This window comes from Maniola jurtina, chromosome 18 (genome assembly GCF_905333055.1).
Source record: "Maniola jurtina chromosome 18, ilManJurt1.1, whole genome shotgun sequence".
NCBI classification, from domain to species: domain Eukaryota; kingdom Metazoa; phylum Arthropoda; class Insecta; order Lepidoptera; family Nymphalidae; genus Maniola; species Maniola jurtina.
In genome coordinates this window covers 2,926,416-2,950,790 of record NC_060046.1, presented here as the reverse complement: position 1 = coordinate 2,950,790, position 24,375 = coordinate 2,926,416, and the positions used below count along the sequence as shown (strand labels likewise).

Here is a 24,375-nt window from a genome sequence, read left to right as displayed (position 1 = left end):
ATCAAGTTGTTTCTGTCGAAATTCAATTATAATAATAATTTGACTTGGAAGACAATATTTTAAAAGCAAAAAACTTGGTACTTTTTATTGATTTTCTATTTATACATCTGTTAGACAGTAAATAGCCTACGGCGTAGGCCCTGCGACATCGAGAATACATTTTTGTAGAACGCCATGGCCTACGCCGTAGAGGCGACTTTCTGTATTTACATTGATATATTTTATGTCAATCAATCCTACTGATTCTGAGCACAACGAAATTTTAGAGTATTCATATCCTCTTCTTACTAATGTAATAAGAAAAGGACAGACACAGTTTGACAGCTCTAAATTTAATTTAGAGCTGTCAAACGCCGTGACTTTAGCTGCCAGTCGCGAGCCTATTGTTTTTTGTAGCGTGCTCTAAAGTTTAAAGTCTTATAAGTGTAAAATTCATGTTTTGCCCTTTTTTAGCAATATTAAAGGGAGAAGGATGCAGATACTTTAAATTTACTTTCGAGAAAGGCAACAGAATCGGCGCCAGTCATATAAATAGATCATAATAAATCACTACCAAACATCGATGTATATGGATGGGCCCTTCGAAGATAAAAAACGCGCTCAAAAAGTCAATAGAATTTGCAAAAGTCTCTTGACTTTGTCAATGACGATGACGTAAGATTCAAGCGTATTTTTGCGGACGGAATTGTATGGGAAAGGCTAATCCATATACATCGATGCTACCAAACCCACATATTTATAAATGCGAAAGTGTGTTTGTTTGTCGGTTAATTGGTTTGTCTTTCAATCACGTCACAGCGGAGAAACGGATCGACATGATTTTTTGCATGGATATAATTTTATTACAGACCTAAAAGTAACATAGGCTACTTTTTAACGCGAAAAATCAAAGAATTCCTAAGGGATTTTTAACGACCCAAATCCACGAGGACAAAGTCGCGGGCATCAACTAGTAAACTTAATAAATAACTCACCTGGGGATCATTTTTAAGACGAATTTCATATTCTCTACTTGCATTTACAGATCTCTTACTTAAGTGTGGATGTGAAAATAAATAGTAATGTTTTAAGTCCCCAATCTGAAACAAAAAGATATTATGTTAATAAGTGATATTTTTAAATATAGATATTATGAGTGGCGATAGCGTAGAGGTTAGGAGTCCTAACCTCCTAACTTAGGACGTCACTTCCTATTTCGGAGGCCCAGGGTTCGATCTCGGGCACGTACTATGACCTCGGAGTTATGTGAAACCTGCATAGCTGAGCGGTCTCCATAATGTGCTCAAATAAGTGTATGAAGTCTGCAGTCTGCCACTCCACACTTGGCCAGCGTGGTATATTATGGCCTAAACACTTCTTATACTGAGGAGAGCCTATGCACTCTTTTGAAGGTCTCAATATTGTAATGTGCGGAAAAACAGAAGCCAGAAGGGCATTCTATATTATAACAGTGCGTATTAGAAACGAGGAAGCGAATCGCTTAGCACGAGCCCGTGATATTTCACTAAGTAGGGGTGAAAACCTTTCAAATAAACAAGTTAATAGTTTGTTAAAATTTTTGAGTGGTAAGACAATGTTTTGAAAATAAAATATAGCCTATGCTATTCAGGAATAATGTAGCTTTATAAAGGTGAAATAATTTTCAAAATTGATTAAAAAATTTCAGAGATTACTTCCAACAAACAAACTTACATACTTTACTTTTTATGATATAAATTGTATTATTAAGTAAAATGATATCAATCTATAAAAAAAATTGATCTAGGTACTAGGTACTTATAAGTTATTATATAAGTTACAAAGGCAATAAATGATGCACTTTCGCAGCAGATATTCTGGTAATTTTCGTACTTGCTAATTTTAAATGTTCCTTCGTTGGCAGTCATTAGCTCTCCACTTATTAATTGTTGTATAGAATATTTCCAAGAATAAACTTATTCACCAACGCTTTACAAAGCATTTTAATGAAAATTCTAAATAGCTCTTGTTTTAATAAAGCTTCCTCTATGATTTTCATTCCTTCTGTGTGTTCAGTATAATTATTTAAGATTAGGTATCTAAAATAATTATATGAACCGCACATAATAGCATTGTTAAAATAACTTAAAATTTAAAACACCCCCGGCACAAAAACTTCTATAAGAAAACTAGAAAAGACCTGATAACTTTCAAACGGCTGAACCGATTTTCTTCAATTAAATTATAGCTAAGAACACTTTCGATCAAGCCACCTTTCAAATAAAAAAACTAAATTAAAATCGGTCCATTTGTTTAGGAGCTACGATGCCACAGACAGATACAAAGATACACACGTCAAACTTATTACACCCCTCTTTTTGGGTCGGGGGTTATTTATCGTTTTTACCTGTGTTAATTTAATATAATAAGTTATCATAAAAATCCAATTTTTATGATAACTTATTAAATTAATAATTAATTTCTCTATTTCGGCCATGCCTCATAACCATCAGTATTTGATGAAATACATAATACAATATTATTATTTTTCATCATAATAATAATTACTATGACACTAAAATGATCAGTAATAAATTAATAATCCTACCATGAAAATCAGGTTTAACAGTAGGTATTCAGCCGTAAAACTTAATCAGTTTATACAATTTTAATAAAAGTCCTTACTTAATTTTATAAACTAGTATGCATATAGGTTTTTTAATCCCGCGAGAAGTATTTGATTTTCCAGAATAAAAAGTAGCGCATGTGTTAAGTCAGGCTATAAGATATCTTTATTCTAAAATAGCCGATGCCCGCGACTTCGCCCGCGTGGATTTAGGTTTTCGAAATCCTGTGGGAACTGTTTGATTTTTCGGGATAAAAAGTAGCCTATGTGCTAATCCAGGATATTATCTATCTCCATTCCTTTTAGCCAAATCCGTCCAGTAGTTTTTGGATGAAGGAGTAACAATCAAATATACACACACACATGCACACAAACTTTCGCCTTTATAATATTAGTGTGATTTCAGCCAAATCCATCCCATAGTTTTTGCGTGAAAGAGTAACAAACATACACACACCTAAATCCAAGTGGAGTTACGGATATTATCTAGTAAATAATTCTTAAATTCAAATTCAAATTCAAATTCAAAATGTTTTTATTCAATTAGACTTTTACAAGTTCTTTCGAATCGTCAAAAGCATCTACCACTGGTTCGGAATGCCTTTCCTACCGAGAAGAACCAGCAAGAAACTCGGCGGTTGCTCTTTTCAAAGATTTGATATACAATATTATGCCATGTATAAAAGCAATTGAAGTCCTGCGCATTGCTGGAGCGAATCGAAGTTCAAATCCACGCTTTTTTATCATTTACATAATCTTCGATAGTATAATATGCTTTTCTCAAGAGCATATTTTTAATAGATTTTTTGAACCTGTGTAAAGGCAAGTCCAAAATTGACTGAGGAATTTTGTTATAGAAGATTATACCCATTCCCACAAATGACTTTTGGACCTTCCTGAGACGGAGTGTAGGAGTCGCAAGCCTGTTACGGTGTCTAGTCAGCCTGTTGTGTAGATCGCCAACCTTCTTGTAACTAAGAATATTTTGTCTTACAAAAATTATGTTGTTGTAAATATATTGAGAGGCTACGGTAAGGATACCTATTTCCTTAAATTTTAACCTATAGTTATACCTATAACACATTGTTACCAAAAACTTCCGTGAAAATCACATAGAGAAAAACACGCTATTTTATTTGGTATAATTACCACGTAAAAGCCGACATAATAGCCCAGCCATTTATTTTGGTTTAGACGTTTTAATTCAAGCCGTATGTAGTGAACAGAAGCTGTTTTGGCACGCCACACGGCATTTTTGGCTCGGCTGTAGCATTCAATATTAACAAGCCCGCATAGCAAGTTTTGCGAAATTGTCTAAATGGCGAATTGCAATCAAGGGGCAATTGCAATTTGTCAAAACGTGTGCGCGTTTAAAGAAATGGGACGAGCTGAGTGGAATTTTTGAGTAAAGCCAGCCAATTTCGCGGAATGGGGGTAACTTTAACGTATTACTTAGCTTTGTGTACTTAACATTTTGTTTTCTGTGGCAAGCTGATTTCGTCATCTGTAATGTATCATCGTAGCTCCTAAACGAATGGACCGATTTTAATTTAGTTGTTTTTTTGTTTGAAAGGTGGCTTGGTCGAGAGTGTTCTTAGCTTTAATCAAAGAAAATCGGTTCAGTCGTTTGAAAGTTATCAGCTCTTTTCTAGTTTTCTTATAGAGGTTTTTGTGTCGGGAGTTTTTTAAATTTTAAGTTATGGCCTAATACATTGCTAGCAAAATAACAAACGCCAACACAACCTTAGTGATTTCAAAGAATGTGTACAATTTCTATTATTAAACTGTAATAGTTACTTTAACTATTTCATTTTAATTATTGTTGAATATTAATTTTAATATTAATCGCAAAAGCAAAAAATTAGGGAGCTATTTACACACCCAGCGAACCACCAGCTAACCACAATTATTAACAAGTGTAAATTAAAAATTTATAACATCCGCGACAAGAGAAGGTTACAGTAACTAGAAAAGAGCTGATAACTTTCAAACGGCTGAACCGATTTTCTTCGATTATAGCTAAGCTAAGCTAATATTATCGATCAAGCCACCTTTCAAACAATAAAAACTAAATTAAAATCGGTTTATTAGTTTAGGAGCTACGATGCCACAGACAGATACACAGCTACTAACACCCCTCTTTTTGGGTTGGGGGTTAAAAAGTAAGTATAATCTCATCACAACAATGTCGAGACCACTCAAACTGGAGAGTAAATATTTGATATCGCTCAGCTGTTTCATCTCGTCCTTTCTCGTCTTAACGATAATAAGAAAAGTTTATTTCTTAGATGTTTACACAATTTGCAAATGGCTTTATTGTTATTAACTATTTTTAGAACCTTTGTCTGTGGCACTCTTATTTCTTAGTACTTACTTTTTTTACATTATTATCCTAGATATCCTGGGCTTTAGACAAACTCGTACCATTACGTGATTAATCCCTAACTATGAAGTAGGAAAGTAGCTTTCCTAGATGACCTTTTTTAACCCCCCACCCAAAAAGAGGGGTGTTATAAGTTTGACGTGTGTATCTGTGTATCTGTCTGTGGCATCGTAGCTCCTAAACTAATGAACCGATTTTAATTTAGTTTTTCGTTTGAAAGGTGGCTTGATTGAGAGTGTTCTTTAGCTATAATCCGAGAAAATCGGTTTAGCCGTTTGAAAGATCAGCTCTTTTCTAGTTACTGTAACCTTCACTTGTCGGGGGTGTTATAAATTTATAATTTACACTTGTTGTTAATATCTTTATACTGCCTTCATGCATATTTGTTACTTTCAAGAGTTTTCAGAGCGTAGATTTGCAATAAGCTGCTACTTTTAATTAAAGTTGTGTAAGCTGATGAGATCTAGTTCCACCAAGAATGTGGTCGCATGCATAAAATATGGGTTACCTGGAAGAGATCACATTAGTGATAAGGTCGCCCTTTCTTTTTTAAGTGTATTCTGTACTCTTACTCTTTGTCATTTTGTTAACAATAGAGATGTTTAAATAAAAATAATTAAAACAACATTTTGTTGGTTATTTTTTAGGGATTTCTTTTGTTTTTGTCGTGTATTAATGCATATTGTAATACAATAAATGTGTAAATTACCTTTTTACAGCCAATTCGCTGAACGAAATTACAACGTCAATACAAACATAGCTTGCATTCTTGACCACAGACATAGGCTACTTTCAATCCCGAAAATCAAGTTCCCACGATATTTAAAACCTAAATCCTAAGGTAGTTTAAAATGAATACGAAAAGTATAAAAAGATTGCGACTAATTGAGACCCTCGTCCTGTTTTGAAGTCGGTTAGCAAAAGATAGGTGATGTGAAATAACAGGAGAGCGATGAGGCAAATAAAATGTACAAAGGACACCTTCCACACGTGACAATACATTTACATGAGATAATTAATTTGAAGGCACAGTTGAATGAAAATATTCAGAGGCGACAATAGCGCCCCGAAGTGTGAAAACAAAGGCGGGAAATTGAAACCCCGCTCCGACGCGCGTTCTTAATTAATGCGATGCATGCTTTATATTCCTTTAAGGCGGATAAAGCGTTTGGAACGATGTAATTGTAGATGATTTTGACGGAATTGTACGCTCTGTTTTGTGGTTAATCTTCGTTTAATACTCGGTTTAATTATCACTCAAATATCATATAGACGAAAGTTTATGTGTATACGAGTATGTGTATGTATGTGTGTATGTTTGTTACTCTTTCACGCAAAAACAACTGGATGGATTTGACTATTTAGAATGGAGATAAATTATACCCTGGATTAACACATAGGCTACTTTTTATCCCGGAAAATTAAAGAGTTCCTACGGGATTTAAAAAAACTATATCCACGCGACGAAGTCGCGGCCATCGTCTATTCTAAGGCAGCGGTAATCACTTAACATCAGGTGACCCGCCTGCTCGTATGCTCGCTATTTTTATTTAAAAAAATAAATGTAAGTACTTGTTAGTTGCTACGCATTTCAGTGTGAACAATTCGAAAGCTAATTTTGTTTTCCATTACCATAAATCTTGTTGCAAGGGCAAAAATAATAGTAATTTCCTTGAAAAGTTTTCAACAATTGCTAGTATTAAAGTTACTGTTCTACTAAGCACCTATTGTGAGACCATGGCCAAGTTTCTTGGTGAATTTGCCATAATTGTAGGGTACCATACTTTAGTGATGCCGTGTTTCTACACGATTTAGTCGAGTGTATTCGACTTAAGTATTTTTTTTTTTAAATAATAATTCAAGTCTCGACAAAAGTATTAGATTTTGTCTTTGAGATAGAATCAAATCAATACTCGTATATAATCATTTACGGAGTATATTATCAATTATTTTTAACCCCCGACCCAAAAAGAGGGGTGTTATAAGTTTGACGTGTGTATCTGTGTATCTGTCTGTGGCATCGTAGCTCCTAAACGAATGAACCGATTTTAATTTAGTTTTTTTTTTTTTGTTTGAAAGGTGGCTTGATCGAGTGTATTTTTAGCTATAATCGAAGAAAATCGGTTCAGCCGTTTGAAAGTTATCAGCTCTTTTCTAGTTTTCTTATAGAGGTTTTTGTGTGGGGGGTTTTTAAAATTTTAAGTTAATTATAAATATTAATTTTGTAGTAGATAGATAATTTTTGTATTTTATATTTTACTTGTTTAGAATCCGTATTTACTACTAATTAGCGAATTTTATTACTAAATATATACTTTTTTTTTTCAAATCCTGGGATGAAAATTGGACTTCAGTTTTTACAATAAGTCACATCACTACAGCATTCGTGACTCACAAAAATTAGGCCTGCAGACATTATAAAAGTCGGCTCTGTTTTATGAAAATTAAACCCGGTAGGGTTGATTCTCTTACAAAATATAATGATCTGAAGTATAATACTTTATGATCTAATAAATAATTTAATGGTTTCCTTTAGTAATAAGTTTCACTATTTCGTAGTCATAACGATGTGAAGTATAAACAAGAACTTGTGTAATATTTTCTAGCAGTATAATTTAAGTTTCACTCAGTGAGTGAGCTATGCTTGGAGTTTCTCTACGTGTTCAAGTCAGAAATGAGGAGATTCATAGGAGAATATAAGTAACTGACATAACTCAACGGATTGCGAAGCTGAAGTGGCAATGGGTAGGTCACCATAATTCGAAAAACCGTGCTCGAGGCGACCTTACACCAGAAAGTGCGGCAATGTTGATACTTTTAGGGTTCCGTATCTCAAAAGGAAAAACGGAACCCCTATAGGATCACTTTGTTGTCTGTCTGTCTGTCCGTCGTGTCTGTCAAGAAAACTATAGGGTACTTCCCGTTGACCTAGAATCATGAAATTTGGTAGGTAGGTAGGTCTTATAGCACAAGTACAGGAATAAATCTGAAAACCGCAAATTTGTGGTCACATTAAAAAAAAAAAAAATTCAATTTTCAAAGTAAGATCACTATACCAAGTGGAGTATCATATGAAAGGGCTTTACCTGTACCTACATTCTAAAACAGTTATATTTATTTTTATCACACTAATATTATAAAGGAGAAAGTTTGTGTGTGTGTGTGTGTGTGTGTGTGTGTGTGTGTGTGTGTGTGTGTGTGTGTGTGTGTGTGTGTGTGTGTGTGTGTGTGTGTGTGTGTGTGTGTGTGTGTGTGTGTGTGTGTGTGTGTGTGTGTGTGTGTGTGTGTGTGTGTGTGTGTGTGTGTGTGTGTGTGTGTGTGTGTGTGTGTGTGTGTGTGTGTGTGTGTGTGTGTGTGTGCCCAGTGCGCGAGTCTGACTCGCACTTGGCTGGTTTTTTTAAAACTAAAGGTACTAGGGTTTCGTTTCAAACGCCTTACCCTGGTCTGAGAAGCATCCATACAAATTACTTCAGTAACGCCAACTATTAGCGAATTTAGGTACTTGAAAACTAATAAGTATTCATGGAAATGATGCTGGTCTATACCTTAATACGGAATCCCTAGCATAACTTTTCAATTAAACTTGAATTTAATTGCAAGTTATGCTATTTGCTAAGTTGCAATATGAACTTACTAACCTGCGACTTTGTACGCGTGGATTTGCGTTTTTAAAATCCCGTGGGAACTGTTTCATTTTCCGGGATAAAAAGTACGTAACCATGCCAAAAATCACGCCGATTCGTTGCTCCCTTATGGCTTGAGTGAGGAACAAACGAACACACTTTTTTAACTCCCAACCCAAAAAGAGGGGTGTTATAAGTTTGACGTGTGTATCTGTGTCTGTGTATCTGTGTATCTGTGTATCTGTCTGTGGCTCCGTAGCGCCTAAACTAATGAACCGATTTTAATTTAGTTTTTTTTGTTTGAAAGGTAGGCTTGATCGAGAGTGTTCTTAGCTATAATCCAAGAAAATCGGTTCAGCCGTTTGAAAGTTATCAGCTCTTTTCTAGTGAGTGTAACCTTCACTTGTCGGGGGTGTTATAAATTTTTAATTCACACTTGTTTATTTATAATATGGATAGTGATACGATAATGACGCTTTCAGTTAGGGTACAGAACCCTAACACATTTATAAAGCACAATGGGTTGAAATACAATACATATAATTCTAGTTCACGAGGCCACAAAAATAATGATTAATTACTGTTAAAATTGGAGTATACATTAATAATATTTTGACTCGTTATTGGAACACAGAAACAGTTTCTTTATATTGCCGACTTTCCACCAATGTAAGTAATACATACCACCTTAGTATTATCATCATATTATTCTCAACCTATCGCCTGCCCATCACTGTACACAGATTTATCTCGTGGACGGATCTCATAATGCATTCCGCATGCTCTTTTTTAACAGAAAATCAGCCATTTCCCCTCCAAGTAAGCCTAACTTGTGCTATAACCACTGTTCTTCCCCGTGACAGAAGGTAGCCAGGTATCCATGACGGATTTTCCTCACGATAAAAAAAAGGTACGACAATAGGGCAACGGATGAGGTTTGAACCATCGACTATCCTATAACCGTTGATCTATTGAGGCTTAAAATATATTGAATAAGTATATTATCGACAGAGCATAAATAAGTTCCAGTTTTCCGAACGACGACGCATAGAGTTAGAATTTTTTCGCTACGCTAAGCCTATGGAACGACGACCTCTTTATATTATTTTCTATCGATGCGGCACAAAAATGCCACGGATCAAAAATATGTACAACTACACATGGCAATGTTACGTAACCAATTTACATAGACTTATATTATCGCAAAAACGCGACCACATCTTGTATAAAAAAAAAAAAACCTGAAGGGCGATGTGTGGTTGTCGATTTGAAAAGAGCGGCCATTTTAGCACCCAGGTCACGTCCCTGAAAGCGTTTTCGATAAAGATTTGTAAGAGGTTCAGGCATTCACCATACGCTTGTAAATGAACAAAGCGCTACTTTGAGACAGTTCCCTTTATTTCATGACTTGGGTATTAAAATAAATCCATACTTCCATATCAATTTTAAATATTATCTGTGCGATAATGTGTCTATCTGTACCTGTGAGTAAAATTTAGACTATATGCATCTCTTTCTTTTTAACATTGCTAAAAAAGGACGGAATATGAATTTTAAATTTTAAGTTACTAAAATTTAAGTGCACGCAAACAATATGTTCGCGACTGGCAGCTAAAGTCTCGAGGTTTGACATTTCTAAATTAAATTTAAAATTGTCTAACTGTGTCTGTCCTTTTCATATTACGTTAGTAGGAAAGGGATGCAAATACTCTAAAATATAGTTGTAATCAGAATCTGTACAAATATCTAAATCTAATTCTAAGCCTATTTCGTAATAGAACATCATAGTTCAAGATAGGGATATCTTCGTTGGTCGAATCATACGCAGTGAAGTATATTTCTAAAACGCATTCAACTTTGCTGAACCGTAGAATTTAATTGGCACCCCACATGCTTTGTATCGATCAAGTTTTCAATAATCATATATTGAACAATCTATGCTTTCAATCTATCCAATCAAAGCTTTGATGAAGTTACGCTTTAGAAATGTACTAGCTGATACCCGCGACTTCGTTCGCGTGGATGTAGGTTTTTTAAAATTCCCGTGGGAACTCTTTGATTTTCCGGGATAAAAAGTAGCCTATGTGCTAATCCAGGGTATAATCTATCTCCATTCAAAATTTCAGCCCAATCCGTCCAGTAGTTTTTGCGTGAAGAAGTAACAAACATACACACATACACACACACACACACACACACACACACACATACAAACTTTCTCCTTTATAATATTAGTGTGAACGTACATTTTGTCATTAAAATTATTATTGGTGAACTTGCCAATTTACCGAATACACCAATTAGATTATTTGGTAAATTCAGGATGTAACCAGAACGCTGGCAAAACCTAAGCGATTTAAAAAAAAAAAAAAACAATATTAGTCATTTTTTAATCATGACTAACATTCCCCTTTCCCCTCCAACTAAGCGTTAATCTTGTGCTAGGAGTGGGTACGACAATAGTGCAACGGGTGGGGTTTGAACCTGCAACCTTTCGGTTTTCAGTCCGCTCCTATAACCGTGTAGCTATTAAGGCTCATTATCCAATGCCAATAACCATTTGCTGTATCTTGTAGTTTTAGTGATTTAGTATTTTTTCAAACCCGCATTGCAAAACACGAGTCAATGCCCCACCTACGATGCGGCATTGACTTCGAGTGGCTTATTTATGGAACGTTTGTTGACCTCTAGCGTCAGCCAAATGTTTTATTAGTGAACATTTAAAAACACAGGATTTTTTTCTTTTTTTTTCGTAATTTTTTATGGTATCTCATCACTTGCCTTTGTTTTTGCTAGCGTTTTCGGTACACCCTGCTGCATCCCTTACTTTTCTTATTCATACATTCCTAGTGCAAAGTCAGACAATGTACTTTCATCTTAGCCTAGCTATGTGCACTGCTTAAGCTATAAAACGCAGCTATAAAACTATAAACGTACATAATATATCTCGCTTCACGTTCTCACATATCCCAGGTATAAAAGCAGGTTAGCATATTTTCATCTTAGCTTAGCAATGTGCTATAACAATAAAGCGATCGAGTCCGCACTTACCCATAATCCAAAATATAATATTATAAATGCGAAAGTGTGTCTGTATGTCTGTCTGGTAGCTTTTCACGACCCATTCGCTTAACCGATTTATGTGAAATTTGGTAGGTACAGGGGTAGCTTGCATCCCGGAAAGTGACATAGTGTAAACAATTAAAGTCTCAGATAGTAAAATCAACCCGTATAATGCAATGTGAATCGGTTGGAGCGCAAACAGCAACTGAAGCTTGTCGTTCCACGCCACGTCCTCGCCCTAGCGCCATCTTTTTCGTCTCGATGGAGGGGGCTCTGACGTCACGACCACAGCATAACCACCAACACCAAGCAACACCGAACGTGAGAACGAGTTGTTGCCAACACGGCCATGCTGCATGGTGCCCGCCCCGGGCACCCCACGAGTCGGGATAAAATTACTGCAAAATAAACAACCGTTAACACCTGATTCACATTACCTACTTGTAAGGATCCTTCCTAACTTCCTAAGGAATATTGCCCATTCATTGTCACTTATCACTTAACAATCATACGACAGCTCGCAACTTAACAAGATACCTCCACTATGTACTCGTAAGATCCAGGAATATTGTCCATTCGTTATCACTCATCACAACAACAGCTTTCAATTTAAAGAATAAAACAACCGCATCTAAAGGGACTTTGCCACACTTAGGGGACCAGATTTGTCGTAGTTGAAAACCAACTGCACTTAAAGAGCGTTTCGCTCACTTAAATGCAGCAAGTTGGTCAAGACCACTTGCACTTAAAGAATATTTCGCTCACTTAAGCGTACCAAGTTGGTGAAGACCACTTGAAGACCACTTGCACTTAAAGAACATTTCGCTCACTTAAGTGTACCAAGTTCACCTTCAAGTTCCAAACATCATAGAAGACCACTTGAAGACCACTTGCACTTAAAGAGCATTTCGCTCACTTAAGCGTACCAAGTTCACCTTCAAGTTCCAAGCATTATAAAAGACCACTTGAAGACCACTTGCACTTAAAGAGCATTTCACTCACTTAAGCGTACCAAGTTCGCCATCAAGGTCAAGCATCGTAGAAGATCGCTTGAAGACCACTTGCACTTAAAGAGCATTTCACTCACTTAAGCGTACCAAGTTCGCCTTCAAGTTTAAGCATCGTATTCCAATGTGATATTTTATATTCATGGTACAATATTCCCAATTATCTTTCGAATATTTTATCAAAGTTCAAGCTTCGTATCCCAGTGTGATATCTTATATCCATGGTGCAATATTCCAACTAATTAATCTTCCAAAATTTTATCACGGCTCGCTGTATCAATTATGTTGCTATACATACTTAATTTTAAATAGATTACTCAACATAATACACAGGGTAGCCTTGCCAACACGGTTTTTAATACTCCATGAATATTCTTTAAAGAAGCAATGCATTAGCACTCACGATTAAAATCAGATCATACCTCTTTACTAAATCTCAAAATTCTTTACTAAATTCTGAACACATACTCAATGCCATAGCATCGTGCACCCACACAGTGCTCCGACACTATTCATCCACGTATGTAATCACCACACTATCTTTATCTACCGCGCATCCACGCAAGGGATCACCGGTGCCTAGTTCACCATAATACAAGTGATTTGATCTCATAAGAATCATATTTGATCTCATCCATTTTATTTTAACTATCAATGCTTTATTATTATAAACGGATCATTTGATTGTAAAGCTGGTGCTATCAAAGTTAACTTTAAATAATTATTATCATACTAAAACTATCACTTTTTAAACTAATCAATATCTCAACTGCAGTTATATTAATGATTTCACTAGTTCACTGCATTATTAATTACAAGGGTTGGTCACCAAATATAATCTTATAACCCACAAACTATTTTAATTCATGAATTACTCTAGTATCAAACAATAATAATAATTGGTATTTCATATTCCATATATGCAAATATTAAATTACGCTATCTCAAATAATTATTAGGCTAATTAAAAATGATAAACAGAGAGTCATGGATTATGAGCGACACCGATGCATGCCACTGCCAAAACCAAGACTTTCTTTTTAACTCATTCATCTGTCCATTCGCGCAGGGAATTCATCTACTGCCACTGTATGCTATTTAATATTTCTATTCGCACAATATACTCTTTATTATTTTCGGCCCGTCCTGATTATAGCACAGAATTGCAGCTGAGAGCATAAAAATGTTGCATTTGTCTACCCTCTTATTGTAATCTTTTTAATGAAAATTTCTCAAGTTAATAATACCCACTTAGCTATCCGGACAAGAATATTTCTTTGTTCAACGCAAATGTGAAGCTTTCACCCAAATTTGTAATATTAGGTATTAACTACCAACATAAATCATAGTTATTTTTTAAATATTATTCTAATTTGCATTATTAATGATATACTATAACTTTACAAACTAAATAAAGCTTCATTATCATATTATACACACCACAATCCGTAATTATTATTTGTTTTTGAAGCAGGTACCCAACAAATGCAACAAAACTTTTAAATTGAACAGACTAACTACAGGCACTAGTTCTAACTCTGAAGATAAATATTACTTTCATCGTTACTAGTCTGTCTGTGTCTATTTTATTAAAATATTATGTACAATCCTTTTACCTTCGTTCTAGTTCAATCTAATTGACTTGTACATGTATACAAAACGGTTCTCTGTTTGGATGTACAAAAAATAGCTAAAATGCTTTCAGAGGTCAATGTGTATACGAGTCTACTACTATTACATTACTTTTCTCGGGGATAAACCAAATCGGATCACTCTGTTACATTCCGTCCAAGCAAGTTATTACTCCCTAGTACCCAATAGGTACATACCTATAACCTAAAAATAAATTCGCTTAACGCAATTGAATCAAAAGGAATGTTAACACATTTTTTTTTTTATTACCTTTTTGTAATTTTGCTAAAAACCCTTGTATCAACAAAAAAATTCAGCTTTATCTTTAAAAAATAGAAACCTTACGTAAAATTATTCATCTTGTATGCCAAAAGTACGCCCTAATATTATAACGCTCTAGTCAAACATCATATTGTAATGCATGGTAAATTATTTTGACGATTCAAAAGCATTTGTAAAAGTTTACTTGAATTATTATATTATATTCTATTCTTTTATATTATATCATATTCTATTCTAGTCTAGTCTATTCTATTCTATTCTATTGTATATTGAATATTATATCGAAAAGGGGATGCTTATGTCGATGATCACGCAGAATATAAAAAAATAAAACTAAAACTTCATATGTAAATAATCTTTACTGTAATAATTTAAAGTTATTATCTATCTAATTAATTATTTACTTAGGTAGCACTAAGGTAAACCTGTACAGTTCCCATTCAAAACTGCAACAAAGGCTCTTTTCCAAATATTTACTGATTTAAACAACCTGTATAGCAACAATAATAGATGAAACAAAAGAAACAATATTCAAACAAAACTAAAAAAATGGCCAATCCAAAGATGTTACTACAGTGTGCACGAACTATTGAATGAATATACCTCAATTATACGATAATACGATATAAAAAGATTGTAATAACCCTGTTAACCACTTTTTATTTGTAAGTACTTTTTTTTTTTTAAAGTCTGATTAATTATAATAGGACATAATTTGAAAACTCCCATAGTCTTTATTTATATGTGACCTTTTTATTTATTTTTTATTTAATGACCATATAATTAATTCATAATTTTCGCTATTCATATTTCATATTTCATAAGAATTGTAATATTACCTTTGATTATTTACATATGTTTTACTTTGCAACGCCCCAACGGGGTTTCATGTTGTAATATTATGATATTTTTTATTTATGATGTAAGACATGAATGCAAATAAAGAAAGAATAAAGAATTACCTCTATAAAGATACGAAAATTCTAAATATAAGTCACTCGTACGCGCTTCAAACTTGTATTCCTATCAGGAAAATAATAACAGGATATATACACTCCCAATTATGCTTTAAAAGAAGAACAATTACGAAAACTTCCCTAAAAACCAGTATTGTAAACGTATGGATGTTATTACTTACCCACACAATTATTCAATGTAGATAATATGAAGTACTAAAATGGATACTTGATATCATGTGCGTAAGTACCTACCATTGTAAATGTAAATAGCTGTAATTCCTGATATTTAAAAGGACTGTTATGCTCTTTATTGATAAATAAATGTTTTTAAACTGAAATCCCTTTACTGACGATTTTGATATGCGCGGACAACTACTTCCGGTATCTCTAAACGCCTCGTGACATGTATCAAAAATATACACTTTTTAACCCCATATATTATGTAACATTTACTTACAATTAATATAATAACTTATTATTATAATATTAATATTGACATTTAATTAAGAGACATGTTACCATAGAAATTAATTCACTTTTTGGTCTCATCAGGGTTATTTGTACGGATTATTCCTGATGAGTATTAAATATTTGCATGCTTATGGAGTAGAATATGAAGGTCGCTGCTTAGTTATAATTTTGAACTCAACAACTGATATTCAGCAAATAAATAAATTTCATTTCATTTCAGTATACGAGTTCGGGATTGGTTATCATGATTTATATCTGAGCTAACATTTCACTTGTGAAGTTTGACTAACCTAAGACATTCTTCGATTACTTTTACCACTACCACTATAACATTTTAACTTGTTCCTCACGTATACTACCCACATGTTTAATATTTTTATTATAAAAACTTCTATGTAAATAACAAGCTCAATAGTCACACGTTTTTAAATTATTATCTTCTAAGGACGTATATTACTGATTCTACTATAATAATTGACCCACTATAATTTAAATAATATTTTGTTCGAAAAAAAAAAGTTGAGACAAACGTGAATTTAACATTTAGTTCCAAAATAAAATTCGAACAAACTAAAAATTAACCATTTTAAAACATATTCCTTTGAATTTGGAACTAAAAGACAATTTCGTTTACCGATCACTATTCCCACGAGGACCACTTATAGACTGTACGCAATATTAAATCGTGCCAGACATTTAGCTGATACCTTCAACTTAGTTTAGTAACGAATTATCTCACCTGACTATACAAAAGTTTGAGAATACGATTTAGTAATTTAAACCATATTCACTTAATCTTTAATAATTATTCAAAGTACTCACAGTTTCGGTATCTTTACGAGATACCTTATTACGTTTCCATCGCGGCCGACGGTTGTCCTGGCACTTGAAGACCTCTAGGTGGAAAAGTACGTTTGCGTTTCGACCGATTTTTCCTCAAAGCGTAAGTTACTACACACTTCTGATGTAAACAATTAAAGTCTCAGATAGTAAAATCAACCCGTATAATGCAATGTGAATCGGTTGGAGCGCAAACAGCAACTGAAGCTTGTCGTTCCACGCCACGTCCTCGCCCTAGCGCCATCTTTTTCGTCTCGATGGAGGGGGCTCTGACGTCACGACCACAGCATAACCACCAACACCAAGCAACACCGAACGTGAGAACGAGTTGTTGCCAACAATAGACAACTTCTTATACCTAAAAATCTATGTATTATAGTTCCTACTGGATTTTTCGAAACCTAAATCCAAGTGGGCAAAGTCCAGGGCATCATATATATATTATAGTATTATAAATACCAAAGTCTTCTGTCTGATTGACTGAATGATTTTTGACGAAAATTACTAAGATAGTTTTCAACCGGGGAAGGACATAGGCTACTTTTCATCCCGGAAAATCAAAGTTCCCACGAGTTATTCAAACCTAAGTCCATACCGAAGAAGTCGCGGGCATCATCTATTTCATACTAAGATATCTTGCATCCCGGATATGGATATAGGCTACTTTTTATCCCACGGGATTTATAAAAACCGGCCAAGTGCGAGTCAGACTCACGCACTGAGGGTTCCGCACTTGGGTATTTTTCCAAAATTTTGCACAATAAATTTACAAACCTACCTACTTACCAATTTTCATGATTCTAGGTCAACGGGAAGTACCCTATAGGTTTCTTGACAGACACGATGGACGGACGGACGGACGGACGGACGGACAGACAGACAGACGGACGGAGAGATAGACAGACAGACAGACAGACAGTGAGACAACAAAGTGATCTTATAAGGGTTTCGTCACTAAAACTACGCCAAAAAACTAAAAATTACGCAGATAAAGTCGCAAACATCATCTAGGTGGTGAATATATTTTCACATACTTATTATGTTCGTATGAAGCAGTAGCCTAGTGGTTAAGACGTCCGCTTTCTTTTCGGGAGGTCGTGGGTTCGATCCCGGACACGCACCTCTAACTTTTCGTTACGTGCGTTTTTAAAACAATTGAATATCACTTGATTTAACGATGAAGGAAAACATCGTGAGGAAACCTGCGTGCCTGAGAGTTCTCCATGTTCTCAAAGGTATGAAGTTTACCAATCCGCACTGGGCCAGTGTGGTAGACTATGGCCTAAACCCTAAGGCCTAAAGTCTAAACCCTTTTCAGTCTGGAAGGAGACCCGTGCTCATGGGTTGATCATGATGATGATGATGATTATGTTTCGCTTTGCATCCTCGCTCATTCCTAGTTCAAAGGCTTCCGTACATCCATCTTAGCTTGTTTCAATAACCCATTATTTACCCGCTGCGAAGGTTAATTTAGAAATCTTGTGTACTACAAGGTACAGGCACAAACCCCCAGGTACCTAACTCATGTATCGCATAAGCAGTGATGCGTTACCTAATCGATACTGATCTACTTTTAGCTTCAAGCTGAAGTTTGCGACATCTATACTAATAAATAAAATTGGAGTGTCTGTCTGTAATTTCGAAATAACTACCTCATATTAAGCTCATATGGTTATTTGAACGATACCATAACTGAATCACACGTTTTTAAAATTTTTGTCTGTCTGTCTGTCTGTTTGAAAAGGCTAATCTTTGGAACGGCTGAACCGATTTTGACGGGACTTTCATAGGCAAGTAGAGGATTGACCAGGGCGTAAAATAGGCTACTTTTTTAACCGACTTTCAAAAAGAGAGTTGTGTTTTTCTACCTATGTACACCGAAATCTCCGAGATTTCTGAACCGATTTGCGTCATTTCTTTTTTAATCGATAGAGGAACTTTGCGACATTGTTTCATAAAAAATTTGGAGTCCAACTCCTCAATCCTGATGCTGCAGGGGATCTGACCAATCCACGCGGGCGAAGCTGCGGGCATCAGCTAGTCTAACATAAACAAAGCTGCAGCCCGAGCACGATCTGTACGACAACGCTTTATAATTTTTTTAGGGTCCCGTACCTCAAAAGGAAAAACGGAAGTCTTATAGGATCACTTCGTTGTCTGTCTGTCCGTCGTGTCTGTCGAGAAACCTATGGGGTACTTCCCGTTGACCTAGAATCATGAAATTTGGTAGGTAGGGAGGTCTTATAGCACAAGTACAGTAATAAATCTGAAAACCGCGAATTTGTGGTTACATCATTAAAAAAAATTAAAACGTGTTTCAATTTTCAAAGTAACATAAAGTATATATGCCAAGTGGGGTATCATGTGAAAGGGCTTTACCTGTACATCCTAAAACATTTATAATAGTTTTTGATTTATCGTGCAAAATGTTGGAAAAAATACTCGAGTACGGAACCCTCAGTGCGCGAGTCTGACTCGCACTTGGCCGGTTTTTTATTTATCAGATAGGCTACGATGACAATCATGCTTAATGAAAATGATAAAGTTTAGATTGGAGTGCGCTTGCCTTGAACATACCTATTCACACTTGCTTCTAAGATACTTAAGTTATTATCATCATTATCGCAACCACCAGGCTCGCTGAGTCTATACTTCACCAGGTGCGGATTGGCAGACTTCACAATACTTTTGATATCAATATGGAAAACTCTCGGGCATGCAAATTCCCTCAAGATAGTTTCCTTCGCCGTTAAACAAGTGATAATTAATTGCTTAAAATGCACATAGCTCTGAAAAGCTAGAGGTTAGGCATCCTGGACTTAACCCTAGATTCTCTGCACAGGAGGTCAATGACGTCCTAACCACTAACCTTTTCGTTTTGTTTCTTAAGTTAAATGTTGCGGGAAGCTCCAAATTATACGTAGCAGCCGCAGGGACATTTCACACCTTATCAGAAAAAAAACTTAAAGCTAGCCTTATCTAACTATACTCATCATGCCCGCGTGGAATGGTGCTAAGAATACTGGCTGCATTACCACGCTGGACAGCCAGGCTGATCCGTTGCGCAAAAAATGAGCCAGCCCGTCTGTCACCAATACCTTATCAGAAACATTGAACAAAAATATTTCTCATTGACAAAGCGTTGCCAAAATCGCGAGAGAGATCTGTCGCACTGACTGTGCTTGGGCTGCTGTAAAGAGCAAACAAGACGCACGTCTAGATTCAACTTCGATACAAAAGATCGCTTTCGAAGTCTCGGATCCAGGAACTTAGCGATGTATGAAGGACAACAAGCTTACTAACTTTAAAAAATCCATGCCATAAACATGTTCCTGTTCTCTTCTATAATGTCAAACTCTATACTAACTTATTATGAAAGTGTGTCGTCTATTTGCTATTTTTTAAAGCTCAAACTTGATGAAATTTTACATAAAGATAAGTTGCATTCTGGAGAAAGGCAAAGGATACTATTTATCTCTGAAAATCAAAGAGTTCACAAGTAAAATAAATCTAAACCCTTTCACTAATAATAATATAAAAGCGAAAGTGTGTCTTTCAGTTTGTGTCTGTCTATTTTTAGGGTTCCGTACCTCAAAAGGAAAAACGGAACCCTTATAGGATCACTTTGTTGTTGTCTGTCTATCCGTCTGTCTTTCTGTCTGTCTGTCTGTCTGTATCATATGAAAGGGCTTTAACTATATATTCTAAAACTGATTTTTATTTATTTTTATGCATAATAGTTTTTGATTTATCATGCAAAATGACGAAAAATTACCCGAGTACCGGAACCCTCAGTGCCTGAGTCCGACTCGCACTTGGCCGATTTCTCTGATGGATCGTTTGGTTTAACTGGTTGTCTTGTATACCAGAGACGGACATCTGCGGTTTTAGTGTGAAAAATCAAAGAGTTCCCACGGGATTTTTAAAAACGTAACATGCAAAAAAAGTCGCTGACGTCGCAGTCCACGTTTGAATGACCAGGGTAATACGCACCAACGTACATAGCCAATTCGAGGGGAAACATTAATTTACGCCATCATAAGCTTCCATAAAATTATTATAGCGCTTATAGTAAAATGAATTTACCGGCTACAAAAAAAAGTACAGGAGAGTAGATCTAAATCTATAAAATATCTCTACATTGAAACAATATGGCTAAATGTTAAATTCCCACCGGGACCGTGTTAACATTTCCGCCCGCCTTTATTTAAAAACAATGTTCCGCAAAAACTCGCGCCCAATTTTATCTCTTTGTCACAGAAATTGTGGTCAGAAATGAATTATTCTTCAAATATTTTTTACCCGTGATATTCCATACGTGGGTTTATGTTTTTAAAATCTCGGGAAACCTTTTCTTTTCCCGGGATGAAAAGTAGCTTAAATCAATCGTGGTTATAGTGTTCTATCCGCCTACGATATTCTCGTCAAATTCGCTACCGCTTCAGCCATTTTGTAAATGAATAAATCCGGACAAACAGAACGAGAACAGACAAAAATATTATAAAGATGAATGTTTTGTTAACGAATGTCAAACTAACCACAACATTGAAGAGCTTAATAAAAGTATAATGTTCAAAATTGATGCACGGTTTTACCTAATCTTTAAGATCAATGTAAATAATAAGCATGTAGCATATTTTAGCACAACTGTAAATTAAAAATTTATAATAGTGAAGGTTACAGTAACTAGAAAAGAGCTGATAACTTTCAAACGGCTGAACCGATTTTCTGGGATTATAGCTAAGAACACTCTCGATCAAGCCACCTTTCAAACAAAAAAACTAAGTTAAAATCGGTTCATTAGTTTAGGAGCTACGATGCCACAGACAGATACACAGATACACACGTCAAACTTATAACACCCCCCTTTTTGGGTCGGGGGTATAAACGATTATGATTATGAGCCTAAATCCGAGCCATACCGTCTATGATCAGGCGTATCCATCTGAAGAGTATCAGTTGGCTTTAAGGGCAGAGGCGTACGCATAGATACTTCCCGCGAAAAATCATGCCCTATTTTATCCCGTTGTCACCGGAATTGTGGTTGGAAATAAATTATTGTTTAATAAAAAATGCTCGTTCGCGTAATCCACCTGCAGCCGCGGGCTCTGCAATGCGGGGTCGTTGATAAATAACACCACAAAATATGAGGACGACAAGAATAATTGGGAGGCGAAAAAATTGCGAAATTATTTTTGACTCCCGACCCAAAAGGAGGGGTGTTATAAATTTGACGTATCTGTCTGTGGCATCGTGGCTCCTAAACTAATGAACCAATTTTAATTTAGTTTTTTGTTTGAAAAGTGGCTTGATCTAGAGTGTTCTTAGCTATAATCCAAGAAAATCGGTTCAGCCGTTTGAAAGTTATCAGCTCTTTTTTAGTTAATTGTAACCTTCACTTGTCGGGGGTGTTATAAATTTTTTATTTACAATTGTTATTTGAGTGAATACCAGTCTCTTTCTACGTCGTAACCTTTATTGTTAGATTAATCATTACCCCCATTAATATTATAATGATAAAAGTTTTTTTTAATGATAACGCGATGGGTTTTCAGATCATATTCACTACTAAATGATGCCCGCGACTTCATCCGCGTGGATTTAGAGTTTTATTGTAATAATCCCGTGGGAACTATTTAATTTTCCGGGATAAATGATGTATGTACTAATTTGAACCAAAAGTCTAAATTCATAAAGCTGAGTTTAGATAGAAATTAATATATACTCCAGTCCACTCCACTCCGTCTATATGCATCCAAAAAAGTTGTTACTATTCTATATTTTCGTTTTCCGCTTGTCGATTATTATAGGAAAGGACGTGAAAATGAGAAATAGACAAAAAATAATTATTGACTGCAGCTTGAACCTAATATTAAGAGGGAGAGATGATCTCGGCTTTTTCGTATCCCCTTTGTTTTCAGTGTCGTCGGGATAATAGATCGTTAGAGCGAGTTCTTTTTTGAAAAGTTGTAGAGGAAGAAAGTACCTGCAAGTATGTATATTATTTTTGAACTGAAGAAGAGACCATAAAACTTAAATATGTCTTTAACTGACTTCAAATATTATTTGGAGTTCGTGGTCTGGAGTAGACAAAATATGAAGAGTAGACGGTCGTGCGGCTAATTGGCGTGAGCTCCACGAATATTATTATACAAGAATAATCTTTAATAATACACTCCTGTAACTAAATAATAATAAACTCAACCTAAATAAACTTCTGTTAACAATTTATAATACTCTACTACTACTCAATAACTATTCAATAACAATCTCAATAATACATTAATTGAATTTACGGTTTCAAGCAATAAATGTGCGTGCGTGTTGAGTTTAAGTCTAAATAATATAAAGCCTACTATAGGTTATCTACTCACTTATAAGTTTATCAGCCCACTAATTGGATTGATACAAAATAGTTAATAACGGGCAATGACTTTTCCTTGATTTATTATTATCGTTTGTATTGCGGTCTCATACTTCTAAAGTATCTAAAAAACACGCTGATTATATCAATTCAACAATTATCAAGTACTACATTATGCTCACTTCATCCGCGTGGATTTAGGTTTTTAAAAATCCCGTGGGAACTCCTTAACTTTCCGGGATAAAGAATTATTCCCGGGATGCAAGCTACCTATCAATTTAATCGATTAGTATGGGTACAGAACCCATACTAATCGATTAAATTGATAGGCCTTTAAGAATCACGTGGGAGCTCTCTGATTTTCCGGGATAAAAAGTAGCCTATGTCTGTCCCCGGGATGTAGACTAACTCTGTACCATATTTCATCCAGGCAAACAATGTATCATTAAGATTTTATTAACTGCTGTGCTAATCGGTGTTTGCATATACTTATTTGCAGGGCCGATTTTTCAATCGTCAAATAACTTTTATCTGAGAATATATTTGATGTATTGACAGTTTTTCTAAGCAAAAACCGCAAAAACTGCCAAAGTGCTCTTTATTCCTCACATAATGATGATTATTGGACGATTGAAAAACCAGCCCTTTTTGGCGCTGTTTCGGAAATGCATTTTTTTTATTTCGTCTATTTATACAACAGACTGGTCCTATAATATACACCGAAAGAATAATTCCGTACTTTTCAAGCCGCGGGTCAGACCCTTTTACTTGGATATAAAGAAAATGTAAATAACCATTAAAGCCTAATCTGCCGTTAACATAACTGGGACGCGGCAAAGAAACCTCAATTTCTATTTGATAGGCAATATCTACGCGGTCGACTTCCGCTCGGTGCTCAAAGAGATTCTCCTCGAAGATAGCACCCATCGGTAGCTGTGCCTGAAAGCCTCTTAAATTTGACGACCTCCATGGCACTATGGTCTTATCAGTGGGAGGTCCCGGGTTCAAATTCCGGTAGGGGTTTGGAATTTTATAATTTCTAATCTCTGGGCTGGTCTGGGAGACTTCCTCCGTGGCTAGTTGCCACCCAGTCGCGGGCATCCTCTAGTTATTTATAATAATAAAGATAGTGATCATACAGAAAGATTTTCATTATTAAAATTATAT

The 24,375-nt window shown here is 35.4% G+C and overlaps 1 protein-coding gene and 1 long non-coding RNA gene across 3 annotated transcripts in view; one reads left to right on the top strand and one right to left on the bottom strand.

Moving 5' to 3' along the window:
* LOC123874468 (furin-like protease 2) overlaps window positions 1-24,375 on the bottom strand; it is a 54,326-nt gene that overhangs the window by 22,437 nt on the left and 7,514 nt on the right. The window contains exon 2 of the mRNA XM_045919853.1: window positions 975-1,079. Coding sequence (XP_045775809.1) covers window positions 975-1,079 — 105 coding nt within the window. The remainder of the gene's footprint in view (window positions 1-974; window positions 1,080-24,375) is intronic.
* On the top strand, window positions 345-22,464 carry LOC123874478. Of its 2 annotated transcripts, XR_006797928.1 has the most exons (4): window positions 345-522; window positions 20,005-20,010; window positions 21,470-21,472; window positions 22,452-22,464. It is a non-coding gene; the product is annotated as an uncharacterized LOC123874478 (long non-coding RNA). The 2 variants fall into 2 exon arrangements; XR_006797929.1 differs by lacking the exons at window positions 20,005-20,010; window positions 21,470-21,472; window positions 22,452-22,464 and adding exons at window positions 9,614-9,618; window positions 10,312-10,321.